Raw genomic sequence first — 14,502 nt, 5'->3', positions numbered from 1 at the left:
ACAACCTTTACAATCCATAGCAGAACATAGTTTTTTTTTGCAACATTTTACTCCAAAAAAAAAAAAAAAGTTAAAGAAGAAATGTAGAGCATTATTTTTAAATTCGACAAACAGACAAAATTCATAACCCGTGTGCACCATTTTGAAGAATTTGGAAATGATTAGAGATGGCTGAGGAGTCTTATCCCCCACAGCCTTCCACTGATCAAAACTTCTGGCATTTCTCTGACATGAAAAGTTTGTGAAAGTGTAATTAGACTTTATGACTTTTTTTTTAATTACATTTATTCAGATAAAAGTAGAACCTGAGAATGGTACAGCGATATATACACACAATTCCATTTATGGAAAAATGCCGGTGTTACAAAATTGCAATATATGGTTCATAGTAACAAATCACCCCACCGGCAACTTACGTGGAAACCCTACAGCGTAAAACCTTAAAAATGAGCCCTTACAATTCTCATGGCACAATGTTACATAATGAAGGATCTGTTCCCATAACTGTACAGATATATAAGTATAGAGATACAAGGCACAATGGCGCTGCACCGATCTAACGTCCGCTCCACCCTCTTATAGAGCGGTTTACTTTCAGAAAAAGAGGATTGTCAGAGCTGTATATAAAGTCTATAAGCAATGGGCGCAGAACCCTCCCTGATCAAAACGCCACATTATCACATTGTATCTTTCCCCATGTCTGCAAAAGTTAAAGCGGTGTCTGCATCTAGGACATATATAACATATCAGCGGTGTCTGCAATGGATATCTGCCAGCTATAAGCTACACCTTTGGAACTGACCTATGATGCAGGGATGTGGAGTCGGTGTCCAGTTTGGTGGAGTCGGAATGAAATGGAGCGCCTCCAACTCCTAAACTGTATGATAAATTGGGTACAGTAGTACAATGCAGGATGTGCTGTAAATGTTTTCATAAGAATTTGGGAAAGTTCTGAAATGTCTGTTCTGTTCCTGATCTCAGTCTTTAGCAGAGATGACTCTGTGCTGCACTTTATGCACATGCTCAGTAGTGACTAGTGCTGTGGAGTCGTAGATGAGATGAATCTGTGCTGCACTTTATGTCCATGCTCAGTAGTGACCAGTGCTGTGGAGATGTAGCTGAGATGAATCTGTGCTGCACTTTATGTACAGGCTCAGTAGTGACCAGTGCTGTGGAGATGTAGCTGAGATGAATCTGTGCTGCACTTTATGCACATGCTCAGTAGTGACCAGTGCTGTGGAGATGTAGCTGAGATGAATCTGTGCTGCACTTTATGTACAGGCTCAGTAGTGACCAGTGCTGTGGAGATGTAGCTGAGATGAATCTGTGCTGCACTTTATGCACATGCTCAGTAGTGACCAGTGCTGTGGAGACGTAGCTGAGATGAATCTGTGCTGCACTTTATGTACATGCTCAGTAGTGACCAGTGCTGTGGAGTCATAGATGAGATGAATCTGTGCTGCACTTTATGCACATGCTCAGTAGTGATCAGTGCTGTGGGGTCGTAGATGAGATGAATCTGTGCTGCACTTTATGTACATGCTCAGTAGTGATCAGTGCTGTGGAGTCGTAGATGAGATGAATCTGTGCTGCACTTTATGCACATGCTCAGTAGTGACCAGTGCTGTGGAGTCGTAGATGAGATGAATCTGTGCTGCACTTTATGCACATGCTCAGTAGTGACCAGTGCTGTAGGGTCGTAGATGAGATGAATCTGTGCTGCACTTTATGCACATGCTCAGTAGTGACCAGTGCTGTGGAGTCGTAGATGAGATGAATCTGTGCTGCACTTTATGCACATGCTCAGTAGTGACCAGTGCTGTGTGGTCAGAGTCAGGGACATCGAGGAGTCAGAGGTTCGGCTTACCGACTCCACAGCCCTGCATGATGATCGTGTTTCGCCACCACTGCCCTTCATTGTATCCTTTCCAGAGTAAGAAACAGGAGATCAGGTAGTAGAACATATATGTTCCAGATAACGAATACCCTTTTTTGTTGAATGTACTTTTTTTACATTGCTTTGCCAATGTGTTTTTTATTTCACACGATCTTCATTAACCCCATATGGACGTGACCAATTGTCATTTACACTTTTTTTTTCCCCGTCCCCTTCTTTGAAGAAACATATTTTTTTTATTTTTCCTTCCACTTAGCCACATGAAGGAAAGCCTGTTTCTTGCAAGATGAGTTGCAGTTCTGAATGACAGCATTTATTTTACTATATAATCTACTTAAAAAAAAAAATAATGGAAGAAAATTCCGGTGATGTGAATTTGCGGGGGAAAAAAAGAAAAACGTAACTCTGCAATAGTTTTTGGGTTTTGTTTTTATGACGTTCATTGTGCTGCAAAAATGACCTAGCAATATGATTTTTCAGGCCACAATTTTGGCCATAGTAAATTTCTATAGCTCTTGGGTCACTTTTATATTTTGATAGATCGGACTTTTGCAGACACAGCAATAACTAATGTGTTTTTATTTTGGGTGTTTTTTTTTTTTACATTTTTATTGCTTTTAATATTTTTAATGGGGAACAAAAAGGGGGCCATTTTAATTTTTATATTTTTTTTAATGCAATTTTAGTTGCTTTAGGGGACTTGAACCCTCGTTTGATTGCTTGCGGTATATACTGCAATACCGTGGTGAAAACCATTATCTCCTAGGAACGCCAATTTCAAGTTGGACTTCACAGGAGCATCGTCACAGCAGGCACAAGGCTGCCGTGTGAAACCATTGGCATGTCGATCATCTGCAATAATGATTCTATTTCAGCACCTTAGCCGGTAGCGTAAAAGGCGACCAGACATATGATATCAAATAAAGTCTTGGGTCAGGAAGAGGTTAAAAAAAACCCCCCAAAAACAGAAATCTTGCAATTTTCACCCTGGTGTTGGGGCTTTTTCTTAACTAATGAGGAAAAAAATAAACAAATCTGTTCCTCCACTGGAAAAAGTGGGATAATTGCATGATTGCATTGTGAAGAGCTCTCTATAAATCCTATACCTGCCACATACTACAGATCCCTACAACCTCCATGTACAGAGCTGTAATCGGGAATCTATAGATTACTATGGGATTCTTCTGGATCTCCAGATTCATCTGATATTGCACAGTAATTGTTCTGTATTCTTTATAAATTGAATGCTCTATTTCCTACAGTATTACAGGTTGTTTTGCCGACATGCCATGTGGATGAGATCTAATCCTTATGTATACTTGAAAGTATTGGTTAATCCTTAATTTGTGACTGTACGGACTCCACACTCCGGTAATAACAATTAGTCCTACTACAATTATGCCAAAAATCACTCATTAGAATTACATATCCCAGCCAAGAATAAAAATCATGTTTGCATCCACTTGGCAGAGGCAGTGAAATCATGCAGCCACAAAAGCCCATGTAATTCCCATAGTGGCAGTGATAGCTTTGTACTCCCAGAACCTGCATGGCCTCCATTACTCAGGGGTCAGTACTGGACACTTTGGTGGAAAGGCACGATATTGTCACAAGTTATCAGTTCCAGGTTTCCTTCATCATTGAGTCAGTGGAAATAAGCTAGAAAACATTTCCTATCTAGTTTTGGTTGTAGTACGAGTATAGCACCCTTTGTGGGGCCGCAGCAGCTGTAAACAGGTTTTACTTGGAGACAACACTCATCTCCTCTTGTAGGACCGCCGCTGACAGCTCAGATACAATGTGGTGATGAAGAGGCTCAGTGCTTAAGCTTCAGCTGGGACGGTCTCCAATAAACCCTCAGACCACAGCGATATTGCCAGGTGTTCCTTGTCAAAGTCGTCCTCGAGAGGGAGATCCTTGACACACACAGGCTTCTCCTCCCAGAGAGCTTTCAGAGCGTCCATGTAAGAAAGCGGGAACCGTAAACCCCTCGCCTGCAAGACAGAAGACATGATTACAAAATACACTGTAGGTGATCATTTCGATTGAGTTTTTTTTCAACATTTTAATAGCAAATTCTCATTTTGATCCCATATCTCACCTGAAAATGTGCGATTTTTACCATATACACCTTACACAGCTACTCCTCCCATACACGGGTGCACTACTCAGCTGAGCATGCATGTTGTCTTATTAGGGAGAGGGTAGTACGCCGCCACCACATACTGCCGTTAAGTGTTTCTAGTGCCCGGGACATTAAAAAGTATCGGGTATGTTAAATGTCAACATGACCAATCACCCACAGAACCCTCCGAAATCTGACTTTTGGGGGAATGTTAGAAATTTAAGAGAACAAGCATTGATATGGAGCCAGATTATAGACCTGAACTTGCTAAAGAAGTCAATAAACCCTAAAAGAAATGTGAGATATCATGTAAAAGGCATTTACAGATTAGCGTATGTGATCGGAGTACTAAAAAGATAAAAGGCAGCAGTCCTACTGCCATTACTACAGGTGAAACCACAGCGCCACCAGCTGGACCATGCGAGAACAATACCACTTCCTCCAGCCACAAGGATCCTGCAAAACCAGTTTTTCTTAAAAGACAGAAGAGAAAGCCAAACCTATAAAAAACACCAACATTTCCCCCACAGGAGTGACATTTTTCTTACTTCTACTTGCACTTAGGGAATTGTGCAAACATATATTAGCCGACTACCATAAAACAATATGGACAGGGGGGGAAGCATGTGTTATTACTGCTGACAGCTTCTAAAGTTGCAGTCACATGTCAAAATCAACTGTGTACAAGTAGAAATACAATGATCCTACAAGATCTGCACTACACGTGAGCATCAGAAGTGGCGCTCCGCTTCATTAGTGTTCGTACGTAGCCAGAGACAGACTCTTTACTCAGATCAAAATTAATAAACCATTTTAAATTCATATTAAATTTAAATCTGATTTTTTTTTTTAAAGATAAAAAAACGCGATATATACCATATTTTGATCACCACATTTTGGGGACGATTTTTTGTTTTTTTTTAATAAAATGGTTGATAGTCTTATAATCCGCACATATGGTAGCTTATCTGGTGGGGCGGCGGAGCAGGATCACAGGTGGCAAGGTCACTATTGCAGAAATCTGGCGGCGGCAAGATATGTGTGGGCCCCAGGCTGGTAGGAGGTGGTGCTCGGTGGAGGTAGGACTGGGGCGATGCGGTGGGCCCCAGGCTGGTAGGAGGTGGTGTTCGGTGGAGGTAGGACTGTGGCGATGCTGTGGTCCCCAGGCGGGTCTCTCAGTTAGTGAGAAAGCAGTAGGAGAAGTAACAGAATAGATTGAGAACAGAACAAACAACTCAACTGTAACAAACCGACAAACATAAGAACAGGAGTTGTAGAACATGGGAGGGTGCTGTGTCCCCCAATGAAGGCTCCGAGAAACAGATTTTACGGTAAGCAACCCAAAAAATCCTGTTTTCTCGTTCGCCTTATTGGGGGACACAGAGACCATGGGACGTCCCAAAGCAGTCCCTGGGGTGGGAAACAAACTTCCATCAGGCCAGTGGACTCGCCACCGCAGCCTGCAGAATCCTTCTACCTAGGCTGGCGTCCGCCGAAGCGTAGGTGTGGACCCTGTAGAATTTCACAAAGGTGTGAACCGATGACCACGTTGCAGCCTTGCAAAGCTGCAGCGCGGAAGCTCTGTGGCGCACCGCCCAGGAGGCACCCACCGCCTGGGTAGAGTGCGCTCTGACCCCTGGAGGGGCCACTCGATGCTTGACCCGGTATGCCTCCAAAATTGCCGATCTGATCCAGCGCGCAATAGTGGCCTTTGAGGCTGGGTGACCTTTCCTCGCCCCGTCAGGAATGATGAACAGAGAGTCTGACTTCCGCAAGGAAGTCGTCCGGGCTAGATAGACTCTCAATGCCCTGACTAGGTCCAGCTTGTTCAAGGACCGCTCCCGAGGGTGAGCTTGGCTCGGGCAGAAGGATAGCAGAACAATGTCCTCATTGAGGTGAAACGAAGATACCACCTTCGGAAGAAAAGAGGGCGGAGGCCGCAGAACTACCTTGTCCTGATGAAGGACCAAAAAAGGAGAGCGGCAAGAAAGTGCTGCTAATTCCGACACGTGCCGGATGGAGGTAATGGCCACCAGAAAGGCCACTTTCCAAGAAAGGAGGGAAAGGGAAACGTCCCTGAGAGGTTCAAAAGGAGGACCCTGCAGCACCTGAAGAACCAAATTAAGATCCCAAGGATCCACGGGCGCTCGGTACGGAGGAACCGTGTGAGCCACACCCTGGAGGAAGGTTTTGACCTGGGGCCGGGAGGCCAGCGTTTTCTGAAATAAAATGGACAGTGCCGAAACTTGACCCTTCAAGGAACTGAGAGCAAGCCCCGCATCCAGCCCTGCCTGCAGAAACGCCAGAATAGAAGGGAGCGAAAAAACCAAGGGCGCGATGTCATTGGTCTCACACCAGGAGAAATAGGCTTTCCAAGTACGGTAATAGATCTTCGAAGAAGAAGGCTTTCTGGCGCGGATCATGGTATGAATTACCCGATCAGAGAATCCTGCCCGTCTCAAAACCTCGGTCTCAACAGCCACGCCGTTAAATTGAGCGACCGAGAATTGGGGTGGCAAATCGGGCCTTGAGACAGCAGATCTGCCCTGTCGGGAAGCTTCCAGGGGGCGTCCGCGAGAAGGTTGACAATGTCCGCGAACCAAGACCTTCTGGGCCAATTCGGGGCGATGAGGATGACTGGAATCCCCTCTGCTTTGATTTTCTTCAACAACTTGGGAAGAAGAGGCAGAGGAGGGAACAGGTAGGGGAGCTCGAACTGTGACCAAGGGACGGCCAGAGCGTCAGCGCCCACTGCCAGAGGGTCCCGAGACCTGGACACGAATTGTGGGACTTTCCTGTTGAGGCGAGATGCCATGAGGTCTACATCCGGAGTTCCCCACCGACGGCAGAGCAGATGAAACACCTCCGGATGTAGGGACCATTCCCCTGCCGCGAGACCCTCGCGGCTGAGGAAATCGGCGGCCCAGTTGTCCACGCCGGGAATGTGAACCGCGGAAATCGTTGGAACAAAGGTCTCTGCCCATTGAAGAATTCTGGACACTTCCGCCAGAGCTGAGACACTCCGTGTCCCCCCTTGGCGGTTGATATACGCCACCGCTGTGGCATTGTCTGTCTGAATCCTGACAGGCAGGCCCTTGAGGCGCCTTTCCCAGTGGACGAGGGCTAGATGGATCGCTCTTATCTCTAGGACATTGATCTGCAGAGCTGATTCCTGAGTCGACCATCGACCCTGAACAGTGTGATTGCGGAACACTGCACCCCAGCCGATGAGGCTGGCGTCCGTAGTGACAATCTGCCAGTGAACGGGAAGAAAAGACCGCCCCAAGAGAATGAGGGGAGAAGTCAAAGCACTGTCACAGCGACCGCTGCCGAAGAATCCATGGAGTGGCCTGGCGTGGAACCCGCAGGGGAGAATGGGACTCAGGTCTCATACTTACCCTCCTGATCCGTTTCATCCAGCGTACTGTTTCAAGGAGAGTATCCTGCGCCTCAACCGACCGACCGGCTCTGGTAGGCGAGTGGGTGGGAGAAGGGGAGCGAGGACCATCTGGAACGCCACATCCATGTTAGGGGTCTTGGTCCTGCTGTAGACTTATGAGGATACGGGGGTGGCAGTACACGCCGTACTCATAGTCTCTTTGTGGGACTACAGATGTGACTATTCACACTGTATCCCTCCGGAAAAACCTGAAAAGAAACGACGCACATCGAGGTAGATATGGGTCTAATCAAAGACGCGTGTCCACCTCCTACTGACACTAAGCTAAACTGAGGAACTTCCTGCCGGTCGGTGGGGTGTATACGGCGGAGGAGGGGCTAACCTTTTTTGTGCATAGTGTCAGCCTCCTAGTGGCAGCAGCATACACCCATGGTCTCTGTGTCCCCCAATAAGGCAAACGAGAAATACGGTATGTATATTTTTTTTTATATCTATTTTTTCCCCCCATTTACTGTGCAGGCAATTTCATTTTTCTCCTCTTTGTCCAGAGCCATAACTATCTTTTTCCATTGATATAGTCATATGATAGCTTGTTTGTTGGTGGAGGATTTGTAGTTTGGAATGACACCATTCATTTTACCATTTAATTTAGTAGAAAATGTATTTTAATGGCATTCATTGCATATGGCATTCACTCGCATCTGACGAAGCCTGAGTATGGATATTGTAGTGCTTTGCGAATGTGTGCAAGCTGGACCAGGTTGCAGCCTTGCAAACCTGTTCCGCTGATGCCTGGTGCCAAAGCGCCCAAGAGGCGCCCCACTGCCCGAGTAGCGTGCGCTCTGATCCCTGCTGGAACTGGTGTGCCTCTGATGCGGTAAGACTCCTGAATAGTCAAATGAATCCACCTGGCTATGGTCGATTTTGAGGCAGCGAGTCCCTTCCTGCGCCCCTTAGGAAGCAAGAACAGCGTGTCCATCTGACGAAAGGGTGCCGTCCGTGACACGTACCTCCTGAGAGCTCTCACCAGGTCCAACGTATGAAGAGCCTTTTCCACACCGTGTACCGGTGCTGGACAAAAAGAGGGCAGGACAATATCCTCATTAATGTGGAACGCGGAAACGACCTTCGGCAGAAAAGGAGGAGCTGGTCTGAGAACCACCTTATCTTTGTGGAAGACCAAAAACGGAGCTCGGAAGGATAGAGCTGCCAGCTCTGAGACCCGTCTGATTGACGTTATTGCCACAAGAAATGCTACCTTCCAAGAAAGGTAGGCTAAAGAGACCTCCTGTAACGGTTCAAATGGAGCCTCCTGTAGGACACTTAGGACCAGGTTAAGGTCCCAAGTGTCCAGGGGCGCCCTATAAGGAGGTACCACGTGGAAGACCCCCTGAATGAAGGTCTTCACTTGCAGATTGGTAGCAATCCTGCGCTGGAACAGAACGGATAAGGCCGATATTTGTCTCCTGAGGAACTTGGGGCCAAGCCTGAGTCTAGGCCAGACTGGATAAAAGCCAAGATGTTAGGAATAGAAAATCTCAGTGGAGAACAACCACGGTTCTGACACCATGTGAAGAAAACCTTCCAGGTGTGGTGATAAATACGTGCTGAGGCCGGCTTCCGGGCGCTAACCATTGTAGCGACCACATTGCGGCCGAACGCAGCCTGGGTTAGAATCCAGGATTCAACGGCCAAGCCGTCAAACACAGGGCCCCTGAGTTCGGGTGGTAGATTGGGCCCTGGGACAGTAGGTCTGGGCACTCCGGCAGGCGCCAAGGAACGTCGGCGAGCAGCTGTACTAGGTCTGCGTACCATGCCCGACGAGGCCAATCTGGGGCCAGCAGAATTACTGGCACATCTTCCGCCTTGATCTTCTTGATGACCCTCGGAAGTAGTGGCAACGGGGGAAATAGGTATGGGAGGCGAAACTGGTTCCATGGCAGAACCAGCGCATCCTCGGCAATTGCCTGAGGATCCCGGGATCGAGCGACAAACGCTGGTACCTTGGCGTTCACTCTGGAGGCCATTAGGTCCACATCCGGTGTCCCCCATCGTTGGCAAATCTGCTGAAAGATCTCGGGGTGAAGTGACCATTCCTCGGATGTGAGACCCTGCTGGCTGAGGAAGTCTGACGCCCAGTTCTCTACGCCCGGGATGTGGACTGCCGATAACGCTGAGTGGGTTCTCTCGGCTCAATGAAACACATGCCCTACTTCGCGCATGGCTGCCCTGCAGCGGGTGCCCCCCTGATTATTTATGTAAGCCACAGCCGTGGCGTTGTCCGCCTGAATCTGAACAGGCCGCCCTACTAGAAGGGGATGAAACTGTCGCAGAGCTAGCTGGATTGCCCGTATTTCCAATAGGTTGATTGGGAGGGGTGCCTCCACCGGCGACCACCCTCCCTGGGTCGTGTGGTGACAAAAAAACGCTCCGCAGCCGAGGAGGCTGGCGTCGGTTGTCACCACCAACCAATGGTCTGGGGGAAAGGGCTTGCCCTGGAGAAGTGAGGCACTGGTTGTCCACCACCCGAGTGCCTGTGTGACTCGTGTGAGCAATCGGCACCGGCGATCGAGAGAGAATGGGTTTTTGCCCCATACTGATAACAGGGTGTGCTGCAGGGGGCGAAGATGGAACTGGGCAAATGGAATTGCCTCCATCGCTGCCACCATCTTTCCTAGGACCCTCATGAAGAAGCGGATGGTATGAGGGACCGGTTGGCGCAGCTTCCAGACTCCCTGCCGGAGTGCTAAGGCCTTGTCCTGAGGGAGAATTACCAACCATCGGGAAGTGTCAAAGATCATTCCTAAGGAGGAAAACCTTTGAACTGGCACAGGGGATGACTTTTTCAGATTGACCAACCATCCTAAGCGGAAAAGAGTTTCTAGCGTGATGCCGACACTCTCCTCGCATGCCCAAAAGGAAGGGCCTTTGACGAAGAGGTCGTCTAAATAAGGAAAGACAACTATGCCTCGGGAGTGCAGGGTGGCCATGACGACTACCATGACCTTTGTGAATACTCTGGGAGCGGTGGCCAACCCGAAGGGCAGTGCTGCGAACTGAAAGTGTAGGCCGTTGATGGCGCAGGAACCTTTGGTGCGGGGGAAAAATGGGAATGTGTAGGTAGGCGTCTTGGATGTCGATAGAAGCAAAGTATTCTCCCCGTCCCATGGCAGATATGACTGAACGGAGAGACTCCATCTGGAAATGTCTGATCCTGATAAAGCTCCTAAAAAAAGTTTAGGTCCAGAATGGGCCTGACGGCCCCATCCTTTTTGGGCACCGTGAACAGGTTGGAGTAGAACCCCTGATATTTTTCATTCTCCGGAATGACTCCGTTATGCTGGAGTAATTTTATGGCCTTGAGTAAAGCCCTTGCTCGGGCAATTACGTTGGGAGGACGGGAAAGAAAAAAACATCTTGGGGGTATTTGATGAATTCTATCTTGTACCCCGAGGACACCACCTCCGTTACCCATGTGTCGTGTGAGACGGAGAGCCAGGCGTGGCGAAACCAAAGCAGGCGGTCGCCTACCTTGCTGAAGCTCTGTTCAATGATTCTGACCAAGCCATCATGGCCTTTGCTACCCAGGTTGCCGCAAATGAGGGGGAGAGTGCTGAACCTGATGCCTCAAATACTGAGCGAGCTAGGCTCTCTATGAGATGGTCAGTGGGATCCTTGATAGGACCCACTAGGTATAGATAACAGGGTCCTAGAGGCCAAGTGTGATATGGGTGGATCTACCGTTGGGGACTCTGCCCACTTCTTACGGAGATCAGGGGTGAACGGATACCTCGCCTCGAGCGCCTTTTGCCCTGAGAACCGTTTGTCGGGCCGCTCTGTGTGTTGTTGTACTATGTCCTCAACTCTGGGTGAGAACTAAACACTCTATGCGGCCGCTTTGCTCGCTTAAATGAGACCTTATGACCTGAGGCCAAGGTGGAATCATCTTCGATCCCAGGGGTCTGGTTGACGGCCTCAATGAGACTGTCAATTGTTTCCTGGTATTCTGGAGTACCCGAATCAAGCGGCTCATCAGAGTCATAATCTGAGCTCCCGTTAACGACCCTTGGTGAAGGTGAGCGAGAGGCCGAACTTATGGATGCTGAAGCACCAGATGGACCGGGCGACGCTGTGTGGGTTCGTTTCCCCCACGTCTGCCTGGAGTGAGAGTGGCCCCTGCAGGCCGGAGGCTCCTTTGAGGTGGAGGACCCCTCTAACCCAGGCGAGCCGCTATCCCTGCCCCTATCTGGGGCCCGAAGGGGCTCGATTGCTCTCGTAAGCGATGTCATGGACTGCGACAGAGACAGGGTCCATTCCGGGGGGCTCGGTACACTGCCCTCGGTCGCAGGGGAGGGCTCCTGGGCACGTTCGGAATCGCAGGCTTAGCAAACCTGCTTGGTTTGCGCCCGTAGGAAGGCGGAACGACAGGAGGTGCGCGCAACATATAAGAATGTGTGTGCTTTTCTGGACATGATGGCTGCTAAGTGATATGCCAAGGTCCAAAGAATTGCTTAGCCTCTGGAAAACACAGAGGGTGGCCTTCCTCCAGGGGTAGCACTTACCCCAGTCCTGTGCCCCCCGTCCTGGCCTGTCAGACGTCCAGCCCGCCGCCCAGCTGTTACTTCTTTAAAAAACAGCGCTCTCCGGCGTGTGGGCGGGCCTCCGGACGAAGAGGCGGCCACGGGGACGTCATGAGCCAGAACCTCCGTTCTCAGCCTAGTCCCTGGCAGAAGCCGGGGACTAAATTTTGCCGTCCACCCGAGGCCCCGATGGGCAGGTCCACCGGAAGTGGCCGCGTCACGGGGGGCGGGACTTCCGCCCGTGGCCTAGCTCCGGGAAAAGCTGGGGACTAAATTTCCGGCCTGCGCACGGACTTGGGGGTGGGACCACCGGACACCGGGCCAGGAGCCTGCACCGCCGGATGCCACACTATGTGGCGCAGCCAGGGAGCCCAGGAATGCATAAGAACGGCGCCAGGAACGTCGACCACAGGGGGTCCGCAGGAGCCCTCCCAGGCCACCTCCTTCCATACCTCACCCCTTGACGTCCATCTTCACCCTCAGGTTTGGAGGGGGGAAGGGGGCCCCTTATAGGGGATGAGGAGAGGGACCGTCCGCCACCTTCCATTACCGCTGTCTGGCATTGGTGACGCAGTGGGGGCCGCATGGACTGCTCGCAGGCTTCTGTACAGCCTAGGGTTTCACTACCTTAGGGTGACCAGGGCTCAGTCCGGCATCATGTCCCACGTAGCGGGAAAGGATACGTGGAGGCGACACTCGCACGTGCTCGCCCGTTGTTGGTTTGGGGAAATCAGACCCTTTCAATAGGATCCGTTGCCCGTCTTATCTTCATGGTAAAAATGAAAGTCTGGAAAAAAGACCAGACGTGTGCCTCCAATGAACACTAAGCAAAAACTGATTCCGCCCGCAACTGGGGCGAGGGTGTATACGGCGGAAGAGGAGCTAACCTCTTTTTTTCACTGTCAGCCTCCAGGCGGCAGAAGCATACACCCACATTACCTGTGTCCCCCAATGAGGCGAAGGAGAAAAGAAAGGCTTCATAGTTCTGAACATGGTCTGGATAACCTGATCGGAGAAATCGGCTCATTTCAGAAACATAGTTATGCTGTTAAATAGAGTGACAGAGAATTCCGGTGGAACACAGAACCCTGCGAGAGAAGATCTGTAAGATCCTGGAGTTTCTACGGAGTGCCTGTGAGGAAGTTGATTACTTCTGCATACCCAAGTCTTCTGGGGTGATGAGAATGATTGGCACTCCCTCAGTCTTGGTCCTCTCGACCACCTTAGAGATCAGTGTTAAGGTAGGTAACGGGTACGGGAAGGGGGGGGGGGGAGAAGTGAGACCAAGGAATTACCAGAGCGTCAGTGTCGATTGCTAGCATGACGTGTGATCTGGAGATCACGTGATGAATCTAGTGACTTAGGCTGGTTTATGTCGGTAAACCCTCAAAGGAGCCACGTCATAGGAGACTGAATGGTTCAGGGACCACTCGCCGGCGGCGGGAGCCTCTTGGCCGAGACTATCGGCGGCCCAGATCTCCACTCTTGGGATGTGCAGTGCCAAGTTCATAAACGAATCCGCGGCACTTCTGACAATATTGCTTGATTTTGAGTTCTTCCTTGAAGGTTTATCTCTGTCACCGCTGCGGCATTGTCAGTTTGGACCTGAAACTAATGGTAGAGAATAGGGTCCTTGCAAGAAAAGTAGCGCAAGAGGGAGGGACCCAAAATCCAGAATGTTGATGGGAAGAGACGATTCCTGTGTGGTCTATCAGTCCTGGACTGTTAAGTTCTGAAAATATGCTCCCCAACTGAGAAGATTGGCTTCTGTAGTAGCGATCTTCCGACATGATGTGGGAAAGATCTACCGCAATTCACTAGAGGAGATTAAGTCCACCAGTCTAGAAAGACTTATTTATTCCGGAGAAGGGCATAATTAGTCGATACAGGGAGGGAATCAAACAGTCCCATTTTGATGGCAGAAAAAGAAAATTGAAAAGGATGCGTATAAATGTCGGCAAATGGAACTTCTTCCATTGACTCAACCATCCTACCTAGAATGCTCATGCAGAAGTGAAGCAAACGTGCCTCTGACTGAGAGAGTCCCACGTGATAGGATCAAGAGTGGAGTGACCAATTACACTTAGTCGCCCAAATCACAAGCTGAGTCTGAAAAATATAGATCATTAATAGAAAACAACAAAACCTAAAGGTAGAAACGGGGCTGAGAGCAAGCCTGTGTCCATCTCTTACTGACACTAAGCTAAAACTGATTCCTGCCAGTTGGTGGGTGTATACTGCTGGGGAGAAGCTAACTCTTTTTTTGCATGGTGTCAGCCTCCTAGTGGCAGCAGTATATGTCACACCACCTTGTGGGATGCAGGTCTAGTATCTCGGAGGGTGGTTCAGTCACGGTGACTCCGTTGGCTGTAACAATCCCTAGGTTAGGTGACAATTATAAAAGGGGGAGTGAGGGTTATGTTGATGCCTGCAAGGTATGAGGCCGCGGAGGAAAGAAGCATACACCGGAGGATCCGCGCAAACTTGAAAGATTAATTTT

General features: G+C 49.3%; 1 protein-coding gene across 1 annotated transcript in view; it reads right to left on the bottom strand.

Moving 5' to 3' along the window:
- Nucleotides 1-831: 831 nt before the first annotated feature.
- RIOX2 (ribosomal oxygenase 2) overlaps nucleotides 832-14,502 on the bottom strand; it is a 51,177-nt gene continuing 37,506 nt past the window's right edge. Inside the window, exon 10 of the mRNA XM_073584405.1 lies at nucleotides 832-3,891. Within this exon, the coding sequence (XP_073440506.1) occupies nucleotides 3,721-3,891 (171 nt within the window). The 3' untranslated portion in view covers nucleotides 832-3,720. The remainder of the gene's footprint in view (nucleotides 3,892-14,502) is intronic.

The sequence above is a fragment of the Dendrobates tinctorius genome, unplaced genomic scaffold (genome assembly GCF_039654945.1).
Source record: "Dendrobates tinctorius isolate UK_male_01 unplaced genomic scaffold, ASM3965494v1 ptg000084l, whole genome shotgun sequence".
Classification (NCBI taxonomy): domain Eukaryota; kingdom Metazoa; phylum Chordata; class Amphibia; order Anura; family Dendrobatidae; genus Dendrobates; species Dendrobates tinctorius.
Note: the sequence above shows the minus strand (reverse complement) of the source record. Positions and strands in the feature narration are given on the sequence as shown.